Source organism: Microcaecilia unicolor, chromosome 7 (genome assembly GCF_901765095.1).
Source record: "Microcaecilia unicolor chromosome 7, aMicUni1.1, whole genome shotgun sequence".
Lineage (NCBI taxonomy): Eukaryota > Metazoa > Chordata > Amphibia > Gymnophiona > Siphonopidae > Microcaecilia > Microcaecilia unicolor.
Window position 1 is genome coordinate 72,233,932 of NC_044037.1, and position 19,760 is coordinate 72,253,691.

The 19,760-nt window shown below is 46.3% G+C and overlaps 1 protein-coding gene across 1 annotated transcript in view; it reads left to right on the forward strand.

Annotated features, from left to right (window-relative positions):
* The window catches only part of FRMPD3 (FERM and PDZ domain containing 3), a 178,142-nt gene that overhangs the window by 130,723 nt on the left and 27,659 nt on the right, over nucleotides 1–19,760 (forward strand). Inside the window, exon 13 of the mRNA XM_030210741.1 lies at nucleotides 12,891–13,035. Coding sequence (XP_030066601.1) covers nucleotides 12,891–13,035 — 145 coding nt within the window. The remainder of the gene's footprint in view (nucleotides 1–12,890; nucleotides 13,036–19,760) is intronic.

A 19,760-nucleotide genomic window follows, 5' to 3' on the forward strand; every position in this document is an offset into this window, starting at 1 on the left:
TCCCCTCCCCTCCATCCATGTCCAGGAATTCTCCATTCTCCCCTGCCCTCTCCTCCATCCACCCATATCCAGCAAATTTCCTCTCTCCCCTGCCCCCATTCATCCATCCATGTGCAGCAATTCTCCTCTCCCCTGCCTCCCCTCCATCTATCCATGTCCAGCAACTCTCCATTCTCCCCTGCCCTCCCCTCCCTCCATCCATCCATGTCCAGCAATTCTCCTCTCTCCCCTGCCCTCCCCTCCATCCATCCATCCATGTCCAGCAATTCTCCTCTCTCCCCTGCCCTCCCCTCCTCTCCTGTCCAGCAATCTCTTCTCTCCCCCTGCTCTCCCCTCCCCTCTATGTCCAGCGATCTCTTCTCTCCCCCTGCCCTCCCCTCCCATCCATGTCCAGCGATCTCTTCTCTCCCCCTGCCCTCCCCTCCCATCCATGTCCAGCGATCTCTTCTCTCTCCCTGCCCTCCCCTCCAGCAATCTCTTCTCTCCCCCTGCCCTCCCCTCCTATCCATGTCTAGCAATTCTCCCTGCCCTCCCTCAGCTCCCCAACAGCCCTCCTCTCCGTTCCTTCCTGCACCCCCCCCCCCCCCCGCGCACGTTTAACCGTTTTACTTTCAGGCACAGCAGGCTTGCCTCCAGCTCCTTCCTTCGCTCACACAGTGTCCCGCCTTCTGCAATGATGTATTTCCTGTTTCCGCAAGGGCAGGACACTGTGTGAGCGAAGGGAGAAGCTGGAGGTGAGCCCACTGTGTTGTCTTCACTGCCGTCGCTACGCCTGAAAGTAAAAAGGTTAAACACGCGCGGGGAGGGGGGGAAGGAACGGAGAGGAGGGCTGTCCGTCAGGGAGCTGAGGGCAGGAAGGAGGGACCGTCGGAGAGCTGCCTTGCGCCGGCCCTGCGTTTGGGGGGGGGGGCAATGCCCCCCTTACCCCCCAAACTACACCCATGACTTATCTGTATACCATCAGCTATAGATAGTGCTTTTAAACATCTGGCAAAGCGAGGGAGGAATATGGGCATTCCATCTATCTCTACAACAGAAGCGTAGCTAGGTTTTGATGTCAGGGGAAGCAGACTTTTGTAAAACAGACACCAATGCAAGGCTGATGGGCCAATAGAGAGAGGCGGTTTAAAATCTGCATAGGCATAAGTGTTCGGTGATTCAGATTTTTGAAGAGGCTAAAGTGGGGTGGGGAGCTGGGGTGGGGTGTGGCAGATCAAGTTTAAATCTTTAGGGTGGCAACACCTGTCAGCAGTAAATAAACAGTGGGGGCACTTTTGAACACAACAGGAAAGGATCACTTTACTATATCGCTCTAGTGTATCTGCACCAGCTGTCTTCCCCCTACCCCCCACCCCCACCTATGTTGCTGATGGTAATATGCACACTGAATATATTCCATGGAATTATGTACCAACAAAAAAAAGCGCTGTAACAGAAATCCTATGTTTAATGACAACAATAAAATGATTTGTTTATGCATGTTTTGGTAGGTTGCCAAATGACCACCAAGCTTATTTATTTTATTTCCAAGATTTGTATACTGCTGTATAATATCCTACATCCTAGATGGACTTACAATAAATACATACAGATGGTCTGCCCTTTAGTTTGTTGTTGAGTTACCAAACATGTTTGGAATATGTATCAGCTGTATTAGCTGTACCTAATGGTTAGAGCAGCAGGCTGAGAACCAGGGAATCTAGGATTCAAATCCAACTGCCGCTCCTTCAGATCTTGGACAAGTAACTTAACCATCAACTGCCTTAGGTACAAACTTTGATTGTCAGTCCTCCAGGGTCAGGGAAATACCTACTGCACCTGAATACAACTTGCATCGAGCTACAACTGAGAATAGCATGAGCTTAACCCACATCCAAATTAGACACTCAAACTGCGCTAACCCTACCATTGAAAAGTCAGCACTTCAAATGTTCTAGAAGGTCAATATACTTCTAACTGCAAAAAGAGAACAACCGAACACATAATATACTTGTTAAAAGAATCCTTCTCCGCGGTTATAAAAGGAAAACACGGATCATCACCTAGTAAAAAAAACTAAGGGCCTCTTTTACCAAATCACGCTAGTGATTCCCTTGTGTCAGTGTTGACGAAGTCCATTCTAAGTGAATGGGCTTTGTCAGCATTGCCATGCAGGGAATTGCTAGGGCAGTTTAGTAAAAGGGGCCCTAAGAGACTACAGATTAGAAACAAATACCTAGAAAAAATGAAGTAACCCCCCCCCCCCTTCAAAAAAAAACAGAAGAACATTGAACAGCAACAAAAAAGAGAGACATTTCCTCTTGTTCTGAACAAAATATTAGAAATCCACATTTTCAAAGCTAACATCTCATTTCTCTAAATATTAAAAAGCAAAAATGTATTTGTATCTTTGCTGGCTGAGCATTTTCTTTTTCCAGTTGGGTTGATCCTGGTCTCTTAACTACATCCTCTTGTTGGTTTTCTCCTAAATCCTTTTCCAGGATATAATTTCCATTTTCTTTGTTTCCGCTGTCCGACTTCTTCCCTTCTTCTCTTATATCTTACTCTTACTCTGACTCCGATCCTTCTGTCTCAATTTTTTCTCCATTTCTCTCATCTGCTTTTTTTTACCTACCTGTAGCTAGATTTTATTCCTCCTTCTTCCCTCCCCCTAATCCTCAGGCACAGTTTTTCATCTACTTACCAGCTTTTTATTTCCTCCACTTAACTCCCTAGTTCTTCCATTCCTAAATGTTTTATTTTCCCCCAGTCTCCTGTGTCCTGTCTTTTACCCACTTTCTAGTCTCCCATTTCCACTCGCTGTATTCATTGCCTTCCCAGTTTCTCACCCCTTTCCAACTCCAGCTCCTTCTCTGTCATTCATTCCCTCTCCAGCTCTGATTTCAGGTTTATTAAAACTTGATATACTGCCCTAGAGAGCTCCAGTCCCTTTAAGTCTTTTCCCCTTATTCAGGATCCCATTTCCCCTTTTGTCTTTTCTATTTATACCCTTTCTCACCTCCTTCATAGATCTGTCCCCGTACTTTGTTTCTCACCCTCTTCACAACCCTCCATCTCTTTTTCCCCTTTCCTCATCATCCTTTGTTCTTGCCTCTTCTCTCATACTTCCTTCTCTCCTTCTCCAGCATCCATCTACCTTCCTCCTTCTCCATTATTTATTTACTGTACCTTTCCTCCACCTTAACCCCAGTACCCATCCCTCTGCCCCTCCATCTTCTCTTTCCCCTGCATATGCCCTTAGTTCTCTCCTCCCCCTCACAGTATTTGTCCCTTCTCCAAGGGTAAGTTTATGTATAAGATCACCAGGGTGGGGGGGAAGAGGGGGAGAAAAGTGCTGGGCTATGTGGGGAGTGAGGGGTGAGGTAGAGAGCTGATACCTTTCCATGGTAAAAGGAAGAGAGACAGTGGCAACAGGGAGGGGAAAGTGTCAACAAAGCACAAAGGCACCATTTCTGTTTAAAATCTGTTTGGGGGAGCGGTTGCACCCCTTGCGCCTCCCCTCCTTTTAGCTACGCCTCTGCTCTACAAACACTCAGCGATATTCAGTTATTATGGAGATAATTCTGTCAGGACCCACCTAGATTTAGGCATCAAGAACTCACATAAATGCCTATATTCTAGTCAGACAGGCCCAAGGCAAGATGCCGCCTTAGGCAGAGCTGACATCCCCTCCCCCCAGGCCGAGATGCTGCCCCCCCCCCCCCAGGCTGAGATGGCGTTTTACCTCATTGTGACGTTTTCACGCTGCCCTGCCGCCGCTGGCTCCCGCCTCTTCCCTTTACTGCGGCTGCCATCTCTACATCAAAATGGCTGCCGAGACCTTCACTGGCAGTCTTACGAGACACCTACTGAGAGTCACAACAGCCTTTTTGAAATTGGTGCCGACATGGGCAGGAGTGACTGCAATCACTCGTGCCTATGCCAGCTCTTATCTCAAAAAGATATGATAGAGGTCTATAAAATAATGAGTGGAGTTGAACAGGTAGATGTGAAGCGTCTGTTCACGCTTTCCAAAAATACTAGGACTAGGGGGCATGCGATGAAGCTATAATGTAGTAAATTTAAAACTAATCGGAGAAACGTTTTCTTCATTCAACGTGTAATTAAACTCTGGAATTCGTTACCAGAGAATGTGGTAAAGGCGGTTAGCTTAGTGGAGTTTAAAAAAGGTTTGGACGGCTTCCTAAAGGAAAAGTCCATAGACCATTATTAAATGGACTTGGGGAAAATCCACTATTTCTTGGATAAGCAGTATAAAATGTTTTGTACATTTTTGGGATCTTGCCGGGTATTTGTGACCTGGTTTGGCCACTGTTGGAAACAGGATGCTGGGCTCGATGGACCTTTGGTCTTTCCCAGTATGGCAATACTTATGTACTTATGACTTCCACGACTTTCAGCAGCAGTTGGCCTCTAAAGTAGGCCTAGAGCGGGCAGGTGAAACATGGCTGAATCAGAATTTTGGACTGGTTTCAGTGCCCAAATTTAGATGCCCACACTTATGCCAGCCATAGAGCTGGTGTGTGCACCTAAGTGGCACATGGTCGCATACTGTGAGTTATGTGCTTAAGTGAGAGCCCACCTATGTCCCATTCATGCTCTGCCCCTGTTTATACCCCCCTGTTTAAGTTAAGCAGTTATTTGCAGATAGCACTTAGGCATCATACTAGCCTTTATGTGTATTAGGACAAGTATTCTAAACATCTACACGTGTAAATTTGAGTGCCTAGGTTATAAAATTGACCTTATGGTGCCTTGACTATAGCACAACATTATACATATACCCCTGGATTCTGTATATGGTGCCCAGATTTGCACGCCCGAGATGCGTGCACTACTTAATTGCTTAATGAGCTCAATGACATCAATAATTGAGTGTTAAACAACTATTAATGTTAATTGGCACTCATTAATATTTGTGTGTGCATGTGGTTGCATGCTATTCTATAAGGCAATGCGCCTGATTCCCATAGTGCCTATCTCAAAAGGGGGTGTGGCAATGAGAGGAGCATGGGTGTGTCAGGGGCATTCTAAGAATGTGCGTGCATAGTTATAGCATTCTGAGTCATTGTGCCTAACTGGGGCACCAGCATTTACACCAGGTTTCAGCAGGCATCCAAAGTTAGGTGTGAGATCCATGCTCAAATGCTATTATACAAAAATGCTGACTGTGTGTTTGAATATTGACCTGAGAATAATTAAATGAAGCACTTTATTTAGACTTAGTTTCTGTGGTGTCAAAGTTACTTCAGTTATATGTGACATATCTGTGCTGCACATATTTTATATGTAGATAAACTGTAGCTTCCAGGTTGGGAGCGTTTTTTACCTTCTGCTCTGATGTTAGAATAAAATGAATAATTTTATCTGGGCACTGTAATTCACCAGTCCACTTCTGAATGCCAGGTTTATCTCTGACTCACGTGGTATGCTGTGATAAAATAATTGAATGAGCAGACAGTGCTAAGCAGTTAAGTCAGACTCCATCCAGCAGCATCAAACTGAGCAGAAAACCAAAGACATTAATTCCTAAGCCGTTTGTAGTATACTTATTTTAATCTATTTAATGACCATATTTTATTATTCTAAATTTAATTTCAATTAAAATTTACTAACATACAGCACATAATGTTTTTTAATAACACTTCCTGAAGTTGTTAATAACAGAGAGCTCTTTTTCTAGCTTACTAGAAACGAGTTAGCATTTTCAGTTCAAATCCTTGCAGACCAATGTGCCCCGTCTGCTTTCAAAGGAACACTATCACAGTTTATGTTTATTTATGTTTATTTGGGATTTAATATACTGCCTTTCATTTAACACAGCAAGGCAGTGTACAAAATTAAAATAGAGAAACAGAGAGGAACTCCATAATCAAAAGAGTAAGGATAAAACAAATGAGATAGAACAGGGTAAACAGAAGGAGCAATAATACAACAGCTCAGGGGCGGCCCAAGGCAATCTGCCGCCTGAGTCAGGGATGAGATGGTGCCCTAGCCTCCCCTCCCCAGCATTGTGACCCCCCCCCCTCCAAGTCCAGCATCTTGCCACACTCTCTCTGCCACCTCCCTCCCCCCCCCCCCCCAGCCACATTTTGGCATCTCCCCCTTCCTTCCTTCCTTCCTTCTTCCCTCAACCCTCTCCCTGAGCTAGGGTTACTATATGTCCGGATTTACCCGGACATGTCCTCTTTTTGAGGACATGTCCGGACGGGTTTTGCCAGTCCGTCCGTTTGTCCAGATTTCTGGACAAATGGGTGGGCAGGTGGGCGGCGGGCCTATCCTAGCCTCCCCTTCCCTTAGTTACTATCTACTGCCCTGGTGGTCTAGTGACCTCTTCGGGGCAGGAAAGAGCCCCCTCTTTTCTGCCTGGAGTCAGGGCCGTGCCGATGCGGTAAGCGAGGTAAGCGCTGCAGGGCCTTTAAATCTTTTGGTCGCAGCAGCATCAGTAAAAGCGCTGCCGACCAGTGGCATAGCAAGGGCGGGGCGGTCCGCCCCGGGTGTCACCAGAGAGGGGGGTGCCGCCGCTCCCGCTGCTCTTCATCCTGGCAACCCCCCCCCCCCCCCGCACCAGCCCTTTAAATTTATTTGCCGACGCGATAGCAAGCGCAGCACCTCGTGTGCAAGTAAAAGAAGCGGATCCGATCATCTCATTGGGCCTTCCCTCACTGTCCCGCCCTCCTCTGACGCAACTTCCTATTTCCTCTAGGGCGGGACAGTGAAGGAAGGCCCAATGAGATGATCGGATTCGCTTCTTTTACTTGCACACGAGGTGCTGCGCTCGCTATCGCGTCGGCAATTTCTTTTTAAAGACCAGGTGGCAGGGAGAAGACGAGGCAGGGTGAGGGTGGGGGACAGATGGAGTGAAGGTGGGGGGGACTCGGATAGCAGAAGGGACTGGGTGGGAGACAGATGGGGTGAGGGTGGGGGGGCACTTGGATAGCAGAAGGGACTGGGTGGGAGACAGATGGGGTGAGGGGGACTCGGAAGGGCAGAAGGGACTGGGTGGGAGACAGATGGGGTGAGGGTGGGGGGGCACTTGGATAGCAGAAGGGACTGGGTGGGAGACAGATGGGGTGAGGGGGACTCGGATGGGCAGAAGGGACTGGATGGGAGACAGATGGGGTGAGGGTTGGGGGCACTTGGATAGCAGAAGGGACTGGGTGGGAGACAGATGGGGTGAGGGGGACTCGGAAGGGCAGAAGGGACTGGGTGGGAGACAGATGGGGTGAGGGTGGGGGGGGCACTTGGATAGCAGAAGGGACTGGGTGGGAGACAGATGGGGTGAGGGGGACTCGGATGGGCAGAAGGGACTGGATGGGAGACAGATGGGGTGAGGGTGGAGGGCACTTGGATAGCAGAAGGGACTGGGTGGGAGACAGATGGGGTGAGGGGGACTCGGATGGGCAGAAGGTACTGGGTGGGAGACAGATGGGGTGAGGGTGGGGGGCACTTGGATAGCAGAAGGGACTGGGTGGGAGACAGATGGGGTGAGGGGGACTCGGATGGGCAGAAGGTACTGGGTGGGAGACAGATGGGGTGAGGGTGGGGGGCACTTGGATAGCAGAAGGGACTGGGTGGGAGCCAGATGGGGTGAGGGGGACTCAGATGGGCAGAAGGGACTGGGTGGGGGACAGATGGGAGAAGGGGCATGGAGCTGGAACTGGGGTCTGAAAAGTGAGCAGGAGGGAGAATGGGGTCATGCCTGGGGCAGGGGTGGATGGGAGAATCAATGGATCTGGAACTAGGGGCAGCCGCAGGTGGGAACTGGGAGCCGAAAAGAGGGGGCAGTGAGAGAGGGGGGATAGATCCTGGATGGAATGGGGAGTGAGAGGGAGGGCGGACCCTGAATGGATGGGAGGGGGAAAGAGAGAGGGCAAATGGTGAATCGAAGGAGCAGAGAGAAAGGGCAGACAGTGGATAGAAGGGAGTGAAAGAGCAGACAGTGGATGGAAGGGGGCAGAGATAGAGGGCAAATGCTAGAGGGAAAGGAGAGAGAGAGAGGGCAGATGGTGGATGGAAGGGGGAGAGAGAGATGGCAGACTGGGGCAGATGGTGGATGGAAGGGGCAGAAATAGAGGGCAGATGTGGATGGAAGGGACATTAGAGAGGGCAGACACTGGATGGCAGAGAGAGAGCGAAGACAGATGCTGGATGGAAGGAAGACGGTGAAAAGAAGATGAGGAAAGCAGAAACCAAAGACAACAAACTGTAAATATATATTTTTATTATTTTGCTTTAGGATATAGTATTTTAGCTGTGTTAATAAATGTTTATAAATAGAACATGTAAATAAGGTAATCTTTTTATTGGACTAATTTTAATACATTTTGACTTAACTTTCAGAGAACAAACCCCCCTTCCTCAGGTCAGGATAAGATACTGTAACAGCACTATACTGTACTGACCCGAGGAAGGAGATTTTGGCCTCTGGAAGCTAAATGTATTAGTCCAGTAAAATGGTATTATTTTATTTTCTGTATTTGTTTTATTTCTATTTGTTAATTTGTAAAGTGGTGATTGGTATTTGTTAGTTTTTTCAAATTTACATCTGCTGTCTTCATATTTTGCACAGTACTAGGGGACATTTTCTGTTTCTGTGGTGTTGCATTTTATGCAGAGTCTGGCATCGGGGGTTCAGTTTAATTTTTGTCTAAATAGAAAGTTTATGATTACTTATTCTATAGTGGATTAGGGTGTATCTGTGTTTGTGAAAAAGACATGGCTTTCAGTTGGCATTGACTGTGCAGGATTGACGATCTGTACTATTCTGTCTGGTTTCGTTTTACAATAGGTGAATTGATGTTCTAGTGCTCACTGTAGTGCTTAAGTTGCTTTCCTTTTCCTTGTGTGACTCGTAGAAACGACTGCTTATGGTATGGTAAAATTGCTCTATAGGTCGTGAGTGTTTTGTATTCTCGGTATGCCTAGTACTGGATTTGATGGGGGGGGGGGGGTGTTAAACAATGACCGGCCCCGGGTGTCAACTACCCTAGCTATGCCACTGCTGCCGACGTCTCCCTTCCCTTGCACTCGTTGGTTCCCTCAGTGTCCCGCCTTCTTCTGACGTCAGAAGAAGGCGGACACTGAGGGAACCAAGAACGCAAAGGGAAGGGAGACGTCGGCAGCGCTCCGCTTTCACTGATGCTGCTGCGACCGGAAGTAAAAGATTTAAAGGCCCCAGGGTGCGGAGGGAAGGGCAGAGAGGCATGGATGGGAGGGCAGAGAGGCATGGATGAGAGGGCAGGGCCCAGGGAGAGGACAAATTGCTGGAAGGGGAGGGGAGGGGAGAGAGGATTGCTGGCTATGGATGGAGGAGGGAAGGGCAGAGAGGGACAAGGATGGACATGGGGGCCCAGGGAGAGGACAAATTGCTGGAAATGGAGGGGAGGAGAGAGAGGAGGCAAGGATTGCTGGCTATGGATGGAGGAGGGAAGGGCAGAGAGGGACAAGAATGGACATGGATGGGAGGGCAGGACCCAGGGAGAGAGGAGAAATTGCTGGAAATGGATATAGAGCAAGAAATGAAGAAGAAAGGAGAAAAGTAAAGAAATAAATGGAAAGGAAGCCCTGGAAATGGAGTTAAGAGGACAGATAGCAGCAGAATCAGATACTGGACCAGCATGATTGAAAAAAGAAAGTCACCAGACAACAAAGGTAGAAAAAAATTATTTTATTTTCATTTTAGCGTTTGGAATATGTCCACTTTGAGAATTTACATCTGCTATCTTATTTTGCAATGTATAGCAATTTGTTTCTAAGAATATTGCTGACAATTCCTTTCAGTGTGGCAAGTGGTGAGTGATCATTTTCATGGGGGGGGGGGTGTGATCATTTTCACGGGGGGGGGGCGCCAACTGATAGTCTGCAGGGGGGCGCCAGAGACCCTAGGCACGGCCCTGCCTGGAGTGCTGCCCTTGCCCTGCATCCTGTTGCTGTGACGGTCTCGGGATTCAAAATGGCCGCCGAGAGTTGACATGGCCTCGTGAGACTTCAACTCTTGGCGGCCATTTTGAATCCCGAGACCGTCACAGCAACAGGATGCAGGGCAAGGACAGAGCTCCGGGCAGGAAAGAGGGGGCTCTTTCCTGCCCCGAAGAGGTCATTAGACCACCAAGGCAGTAGATAGTAAGGGGAGGGGAGGTGATGGGGGGGCAGGGGAGGGGAATATGTGACAGGGGGTGGGGCGAGGATGCAAAAGGGGCATAGTGTGGGCGGGGCAGGGGCGGGACATGTGTCCTCTTTTTGAGAGGACAAAATATGGTAACCCTACCCTGAGCCTGCTCTCCTTATATTGTGCTTAGCCCCTCCCAGTGCATCCCAGGATGCACTGGGAGGGGCTGGGCAGTGGACACCACCATTTTGACAAGGGCAGGCCCAAAGGCAGGAGGGAGTAGGCATTGCTCCTGCCCTCCTTCCTCCAACTTTCAAAGGTATGTGGAGAGATCATCGGGGGATGAGGGGGGTCACTAGACTACCATGACTACCGCTCGCTAAAAGGGAAGTACCACCAGGCTACCTCAACAGCCTGATGGTAGTTCCCTCCCTCAGTGCGCGCCATTTCCGGTGCTGCAAAAATATTTCAATTTTTGTAGCACCAGTGTGTACCAGGCGGTAATCGGGTTACTGACAGGTTAGCGCGGGAGCCCTTACTGCCACCTCAATGGGTGGCAGTAAGTGCTCCCCTCCGAAATGACTGCACGGCAAGTGAAGCACTTGCTGCATGGCCATTTCTTGAAAAAAACAAAGAACTACCTTTTATCCACTGCAGTAAAAGGGGGCCTCGGCACGCATCAAAAACACGCACCTACACCAGCGCAAGCCCCCCTTTTACCGCAGCTTTGTAAAAGGCCCACCTTAATAAGGTGTCATCATTCAGCAATTGATGTTAATTGGCAACAATTTGGAGTCACGTGTGCATCTGTCCTAGGCACTATTCTATTCTATAAATTTTATAGCATGCAACTCCAAAGTGACGTGGCTTCGGGAGTAGCATGGGTGGAGTCTCCAGAAGTTAGATGTGATGTTATAGAATACTATAATTTGCACACCAAACTGCCATAAATTAGGTGCCAACATTTACGCCATGTTTTGTCAGACATAAATGCTGGCACCGAATTTAGATGTGAAATCTACTCTAAGCTAGTATTCTACTATATAAAGAGTGCTCTGTGTGGAGCACCCTTTATAGATCATCAGCTTAGCACCGCTGTTTCTGGCGCCTAACTTTGAATGCCGTTTACTGAATTCCACCCTATGTGCACAGGATTCAGAGAGCATTTACTCACAGAGATGCGACAAGGGAGGCAAAGTACACAGGAAAGTGTACTCAGATTTTTTACTGCTGGTTAGGTCACTTTCTTCTCTTGCTTCTCATGAAGATAGTGACCAGGATCAGTGCACTAGCAATGAAGCTTTAATGAGTGAGAAGACCAGGGCTTTTTTTGAGGGGGTACTGAGTACAGGCACCTTTTCCCTTGTCTGCTATAATTGACCCATGATCCCCAACTTTTAATGAAAGAAATCAGGCTCTACACACCAATTCTGCCTTGTCATAGATTCTGTGACTGGTTGCAGGGGGCTTGGCTATTGTGGGGTGGGTCCCTCAGTGATCACCCCACCCCTGGAGGGTGGCCTGGCATTTGAGTACCAGCACCTTTTTCACTAGAAAAATCACACTGGAGAAGACACTCAAAAGGCCATGAGAATAAGCTTGTAATACACTCTTAGGGGCCATTTTACAAAGCAACGGTAGGGCTACCACATGTGTAGCAAGCGCCAAATCGACACTACCGACCAGTTAGCGCGCCCACCCAGCGGTAATTTCAAAGTCGGTATTCGCTGTGTCCCGTGGTAGAAAATATTTTTCTATTTTCTACCACGTAATCTTCTTCCCGACGGTAATCAGCAGTGCGGCCACATTGGCGTACGCTGCACGAGTACCGCGCGTGTATTGTGTGAGCCCTTACCGCTAGGTGAATGGGTGTCGGTAAGGGCTCAGGCAGTAAATAGCTGTGCACTACTTTTAACTGTAGCGCATGGCCATTTACAACCCCCATTTTAAAAAAGCCTTTTTTTCCCCAGACAAAGTAAAAGTAACCCAGCGCACACTGAAAACATGTGCCCATACTACCGCAGGCCACTTTTTACCACGGCTTAGTAAAAGGACCCCTTAGTGAGTGTGACTTGGCATCTCTGAGTCTGGATCTTTTCAAGACTGTAGCACAGTGCCACCGGTAAAAGGCATCTCATTGGTATACATTACAACATGGTATGTCATGGCAGAGGCCTAAATTCATTTAACGGTAAATACAGGACATGCTATTGCAAACCATGGAAACAGTATAATGGTTTCCTAGAATAAGTCCATTGCTTAGACTGGTGCTGCCACCGACTGACATGTCACAGGATATCTTAAGATGATCATTGCAATAACATTTCAGTCCTAACCCAGTACAACCTTTATTTGCCTCAAATATTCTTATCAGGAGCCTCCAGCAATGGCATTGTATTGTATCACTATCTGCATCCTAGAATAGCAGCAAAGGAAAGCTCTAATGGTATTAATTGCTTGCACATCTGTATTAACTGTGAGGGGAAATTGTATGAAAGCTTTTGAAGCTGATATGCAGTGAGCAGACTACTTAACCAGATAGCTTTAGTGCAGCTATTCAGCCTGACCAAATTACTGGAAAGCACTGAATACTGACACTAAACCCACACATGAGAACATGTCTAGCTATGCCTCGTTTCATCCAGGTAAATTTTGTATAGGCAACATTTTATTTAAACAAAATAAACCCATTCAGCAAAGCTGGACAAATCTTATGAATATTGGCTTTGTTATGTGTCATTTCTATTATAAACCCAATTTTTCTAATTTTTTTTTCTAGCCCCTGGTTTTTCTGATGGAGTGGCCAATAGCCACCAGTTTTGCCTGCCTGATAGCAGGTTACTACCAGCTACTAGTGGACCCTAAAAAGGTGATATTCTGTCGAACAGCTACTCAGCCGCCGCCTCCTCAGTTTATCAAGGCAGGTACGTTTCACCCTTAGTCTTTGTATGGCCACCTCACTGCTGGCACTTAGCAAGTTACTGCTTTCCCCTTCTTTCATAATCCACCAATGGCTTGTCCATTGACTCTCCATCATTTCCTGTGGAACTTTTGGAGGTTGTTTCAACTGTTATCTTCAGATTACTAGCTTTTGTGTTTCTGGATAGCCTGGTGACATCTGATAACTGAGAACTGTCTGGACAGAGTTTATAGTATATTTTCTTCTACTACTACTTATCATTTCTATATTGCTACTAGACGTAAGAGACAGTTCCTGTTCAATAGATCTTACCATCTATTCAAGACAGACGAACAGGACAAGTAAGAGTTTAGGAAGTTACATTTATTTATTTTTTACATTTATAACCCACCTATTAACTAGGTGGGGAACAATAAAACACATAAATTTAAACACACATAAAATTAAATATAAAACAAACAAAATAATAACATAGTACAATCCATACTTTAAATATAAACGTAGAAAGATAACCAGGTGCATTTTTACCCTTTTAAAAATTCTGATATGAGCTATAACATAAAAACAATCTAGGGTTTTTATTCCATAAAAACCTGAATAGACAGATGTGTTTACAACCTTATCTTAAATTCTGCAATAGATGACGGCATCGGAATATTTCCAGGAAGTTTATTCTATAGGGACAAACCAGCAAGATCACAAGTGTCAATATATCAAGTCTTTGCTAAAGAAGATTTATTTATTTATTGTGAACATTTATATCCCACATAATCCCACCAAGGCAGGCTCTATGTGGCGCACAATGTTAAGAGAAAAGTACAACAAACAGCACTAGTGCACAACAGAGGAAAAGAGAAGAAAGGGGGAAGGGAGGGAAAACTGCAAGGGAAAGGAGGTGGAGATGCAAAAGATCAAGCAGCTGAGGAGAATGAACAATCATATAGGTAGGTCTTCGGGGATTTCTTGAATAGGCCGTAATCAGAGGTCTCTTTTAACGCTGATGGTAGAGCATTCCAATAACGGGGACACAGGAAGCAAAATGAAGAGGCAAAAAGCAGCTTGTATCTTAAGTCCCTGCAGTTGGGGAGTGGAGATTAAGATAGGTGCGGGATGACTGCACAGCATTTCTGGGTGGGAGGTCGACCAGGCTATACATGTAGGCTGGAGCTTCCCCAAAAGATGGGTCTCTGTCAATCTCAGTGAGCAAGCTGATTCATAAACAGGCTTATTTTCGAAAGAGAAGGGCACCCATCTTTCGACACAAATCGGGAGATGGGCGTCCTTCTCCCAGGGTCGACCAAATCGGCATAATCGAAAGCCGATTTTGGGCGTCCTGAACTGCTTTCCGTTGCGGGGACAACCAGATTTCACAGGGGCGTGTCGGAAGCATAGCGAAGGCAGGACTGGGGCGTGCTTAACACATGGGCGTCCTCGGCCGATAATGGAAACAAGAAGGGCATCCCTGACGAGTACTTGGCCGACTTTACTTGGTCCATTTTTTCTTGGGACCAAGCCTCAAAAAGGTGCCCGAACTGACCAGATGACCACCGGAGGGAATTGGGGATGACCTCCCCTTACTCTCCCAGTGCTCACTAACCCCCTCCCACCCTCAAAAAAAACTTTAAATATATTTTTTACCAGCCTCTATGCCAGCCTAAAAGGTCTTACCCAGCTCCCTGACAGCAGTATGTAGATCCCTGGAGCAGTTTTAGTGGGTGCAGTGCACTTCAGCCAGGTGGACCCAGGCCCATCCCCCCCTACCTGTTACACTTCTGTTGGTAAATGTGAGCCCTTCAAAATCCACCACAAACCCATTGTACCCACATGTAGGTGCCCCCTTCACCCCTTAGGGCTATGGTAGTGTTGTACAGTTGTGGGGAGTGGGGTTTGGGGGGGGGTTGGGGGGCTCAGCACACAAGATAAGGGAGCTATGCACCTGGGAGCAATTTCTGAAGTCCACTGCAGTGCCCCCTAGGGTGCCCGGTTGGTGTCTGGCTCCTCCCACAACCAAATGGCTTGGATTTGGTTGTTTCTGAGATGGGTGTCCTCGGTTTCCATTTTCGCTGAAAATTGGGGACGACCATCTCTAAGGTCGACTTAAATGTTGAGATTTGGGCATCCCTGACCGTATTATCGAAACGAAAGATGGACACCCATCTTGTTTCTATAATACGGGTTTCCCCGCCCCTTCGCAAGGACGTCCTGCGAGGATGCCCTCAGGAAAACTTGGGCGCCCCGTTCGATTATGCCCCTCAAAGTCTCAGTATTTTCTTAAAATTTTCTGAAATGTTACTGGTCAAAGTTTAAAAAATAAGAATCAACACTTTAAAATATATCCTAAAGCACACAGGTAACCAATGTAAAGCCTTTAGAGAAGATGTACATGATCGCTGTGTTGTAAACCTACAGTCAAATGCACAACTGCTCATCGTATATACGTATAGATTTTTACAGCAAGATTCAGATAAACCTAGATAAAGATTATTATGGGAATGATTAAAATAACATGGGTACTGAGCAGCTGAATATAGGGTAAAAAGTTACAAGTAGCCACCTGAACTTGCACTAAGCAACCAGAATTTTAAAATTATCGAAATAATGGTATATGTACTTTCCACAGTCATCTTCACCCCCAGCCTCCTTAGTTTCTTCTCTTTGGGTGTAGTGAACCAAGAGGGGAAAGCAGGGGTGGGGACTGGGGAAGCTTTTGTAAATGAAGAACCTCATTAACAATGATGAGATCTTTATTGAGACCTTGCTCCACTCAGATAGTGCTACCGAAAATTCACATTACGGTACTTATCGATATGACTGCTGCAGTATGCTTTTGAATATTGACCTGATACATTTTTATTTTTCCCAGAGAGTTTTTCTTTCCTTTGCTTTTCTGGGAGCATTTACAAGGGAGGCAAAGTACACAGAAAAGTGTGTATGAGTTTTCCCTGGGATGGAATTTTCCCTTTTATTTGTATAATTGTGGCCAGCGTTTAAAGAAATAAGCTGACCACTGAATGGATCTTCATCTTGACCCAGGTATATGTGTTATCATCTAATACTGTAAACTTGCTATGTGACAGTAGTTGAGTTTCCTGGTCAACTTCATTGCTATATAACAATGATCTGGAGAAGCTCATTTTTGCATTGAGGGACTGAGAAATGTTATGTTATGCAGTGTTATGTTTCCTCTCATTACTGGTTTGTGGGAAGGCCTCTAAGTTACGAATTCACCTTGAACCCTTTAATCTTTCCTCAATAGATTACTGCAATATTGTTTTGTTAGGTTTGTTGGACTCGTTCATTCAAAGATTACAGACAGTGCAGAATGTGGCAGCCAAATTGATCTTTGTGGAAAATCCACTGATCACGCTACTCCATTTTTATTTAACTTACATTGGCTTCTGATAAAAGCTAGAATACATTTTAAGTTACTAATGTTTGTTTTCAAAATTTTGTAGGGTCTAGCCCTGTCTTATCTTTATAATATAATTACACTGTGTTCTGCTTTATGACCACTACGTTGTACACAAGAAATTAGATTAACGTCTACAACTAGGAAGAGAATCTATTGCAGGTGGTGGCCCTGAAGTGCAACAAATTACTGCACTACTGAAGAGGGATTAAAAGCTATAATTATGGCTGCACATTTAACGTATTAAAGTGCAATTGAGGGCCCTTTTACTAAGGCGTGCCAAAAAATGGCCTGCACTGGTGTAGGTGCATGTATTGGACGTGCGCAGGTCCATTTTTCAGTGTTCCTGCAAAAAAGGCCTTTTTTTGCCGAAAATGGATGTGCGTCATATCCAGGCAGTAATTGTCAGCGCATGCACACTGGCAATTACTGCCTGGTTAGCACCACGCGATGGAAAATAGAAATTTTTTTTCTGCCGCACGTTTTGAACATGCGTCAAAATTAGAATTACCGCCAGGGGCATGCTGTAGCCGGGAGGTAGTTCTAATTTGACGACTGTTGTTTGCGCATAGGCACCTACATGTCTTAGTAAAAGGCCCCTTAACACATTAACCCCTGCATTCTATATATGGTACACCAAGTAGCTTGCGTAAATTTGTGCAAACAGCCAATTTATGGGTGCTACTCAATTAGTTAACAAGAAAATTAGTGTTGATAATTGGCCAATAATGACCAATTATCAAACATTAACTTGGCAATAATTGGAATTTACACCGCACATCTTTTTAGGCGTATTCTAAAAAGAGGTGCACATAAATTCCCGCGTGCGTATCCAAAAGGGGGGGCAGCAATTGGAGGACTGTAGGCATGTCGGGCTATCAATCAAATCTATGGTGCGTGGTTATAAAATTCTAGGGGAGCACACCTAGATTTAGGCACAGGCATTTACCACCAGCTTTTCACTGGCATAAATGGTTGCACTTACAATCTAAGTGCATCCACCCAGTCTATGTGCTATTCTGTAAACTATGTCTGAATGTAGATGTGGCTTATAGATACTGTTAGGCATGTAAAGCAGACACACCTAGATTTTAGTCGCCATATATAAAATCTGGTCCTAAATGTTTAACTCACATTTAAATTTTTAACACATTTAAAGTCATCTCTCTCTTCTTACAACTCCAGCACTCCAGCAGCCTCCTCTCCTGCTTGACCGCTGCAGGGAAAGCACACTGCTTCTCACCTGGCCCTAAGCATCCCTCTGTAACAGGAAGTTCTGTCAGAAGAGGCGGAACTTCCTGTTACAGGAGCGGCTTGGGGCCAGGTGAGACGCAGGTGTGCTTTCCCTGCAGCAGTCAAGGCTGAGGGCCATGAGGAGCAGGGAGAAGGAGTGCATAGAGGAGAGGGGGCTGACTGAGTGCTGGGAGAGGTAAAAGGGGGTGCTAGGAAAAAAAGGAAGAGAGAAAGATGCAGACTGGGGGGGGGGGGGGTGGCAGCAGTGGGAGAAAGAGGAAAAGATGAGAGCGATGCAGGGTGGTGCAAGAAGGATAGATGTTGGAATTGAGGATGGAAGAATCAAAGAATGGAGATGGCGCCCATAGAAAGGAGGGAGGAAAGATAGAAGGGGAAAATGGTGATCATGGATGGGGGGAAGGAAGGAGATGATGCCCATAGAGGTGAGGGGAGGGAAGGGAAGGGGAGGGGAGGGGAGATGTAAACAACTATGTGTACATGCTAATTTATTTCAATTCCTTTATATTTGGATCATAAATACAATATTGTTATTTTAAGCTTTCCCTGCTTCCTTTATTTTTAATCACGCACTTGCTGCACATTCATTTTGGAGGGAGCCCTTACGGCCACCCATCCAGGTGGTGGTAAGGGCTCTCACGCTAACCCAGCAGCGTGTGGCACTGCCCGATTACCGCTGGTACACTCCAGCACTACAAAAGTAAATATATTTTTGTAGCACCGGATATGACTGCGCACTAGGGGTGGGAAGTATTGCCAAGCTGCTGTGGTAGCCCGGCAGTACTTCCCTCTTAGTGAGTGGTAAGTCCGATTTGGGCTTACCGCCGCTTAGTTAAAGAGGCCCTAAGTGCTTTTTAAATGGCCAGGAGCACTGAATATCGCGGGGGTGGGGGGGGGGGAGGTCCTGGTAAAGAAAACAAGCTGTGATTTACTTGAAAGAAAGATCTTAAAGCACTGCCAGCTCTACTCAGCATTTCTGTGCTGGAGTCTCAGTGCACGGTTTGTTACCTTGTCTGACTGTCTCAGTTGCTCCATTTCTCTCAGGGTGCAGAAGCTTGCTCCATCCTGTGTGTTGAATTCAGACTTTACTAAAGAGAAATGGCTTGTTTTTTGTTGTTATTTTTGTGCCATTTGGTCTTGTCCACTTTTAATACCACAAATACTGAGACTTCGCTTGCTCATTTTCCTGTTCCATTGGATTTGTATGCATTGAATTTTGGTAGACGTATGAAATCAGTCAGGACTTTGACTGTCTCTCATAGCCACATTATATAGAAGTGATTTGTGAAAACAGACCTTTCTCTTGGGAAAAAAATGCTAGGTTGTCAAACACGTAACTTTAAACAGATTTCACCATCATGTCAAAATTTTCTGTTTGATTCTGACTCTATATTACCTATTCCATGCTGCTATTTTAATGCTAGATCAGTATGTAATAAACATGAGTTATTGAAAGATTTTATAGATGATTCTGACCTAGGCTTAGCTTATGTTGTAGAAATCTGGTTATCTGACTTCTCTGCACCTATAATTAAAACGTATGCCTACTCTGCAACTTCCTGCGTCCCACCTTTGCGGAAAACAGGAAGTTGCAGAGTAGGTGGGACGTGCCTGAGAAGAGGCTCCAACGACGTGTGCTGGCAGAAGACTGGCTATGGGAATCGACGGTGCTGGAGGAAGAACGGCGCTTCAGGTCAGTAAAAATGACCAGAACTGACCATGTGCAGGGGGCTGTCGTGGGGGGGGGAGAGTAGCGGGTGGAGAGGAAATGCGACGGTGGTGGGCGGATGGAGAGGAAATGCAGCGGTGGGGGGGCAGGGAGGGGTGGTAGCAGGTGGAGAGGAAATACGAGGCCTATGCCCACCCAGTCCACCTCCAGGCCCATCTAAAAATTAAACTCTGGCTACGCTACTGGTATGAGATAAACAAGGCCAGAAGAACTTACTATTCTATGTTAGTGGGGCTGGAAAGACCTAACCTTAGAAAATTGTTTAGTTTGTCACACTATAAATCTTAAACTTTCCTCTCTCATCAAATTCTATATAGCCTTCTGCTGAGGTATTAGCTTC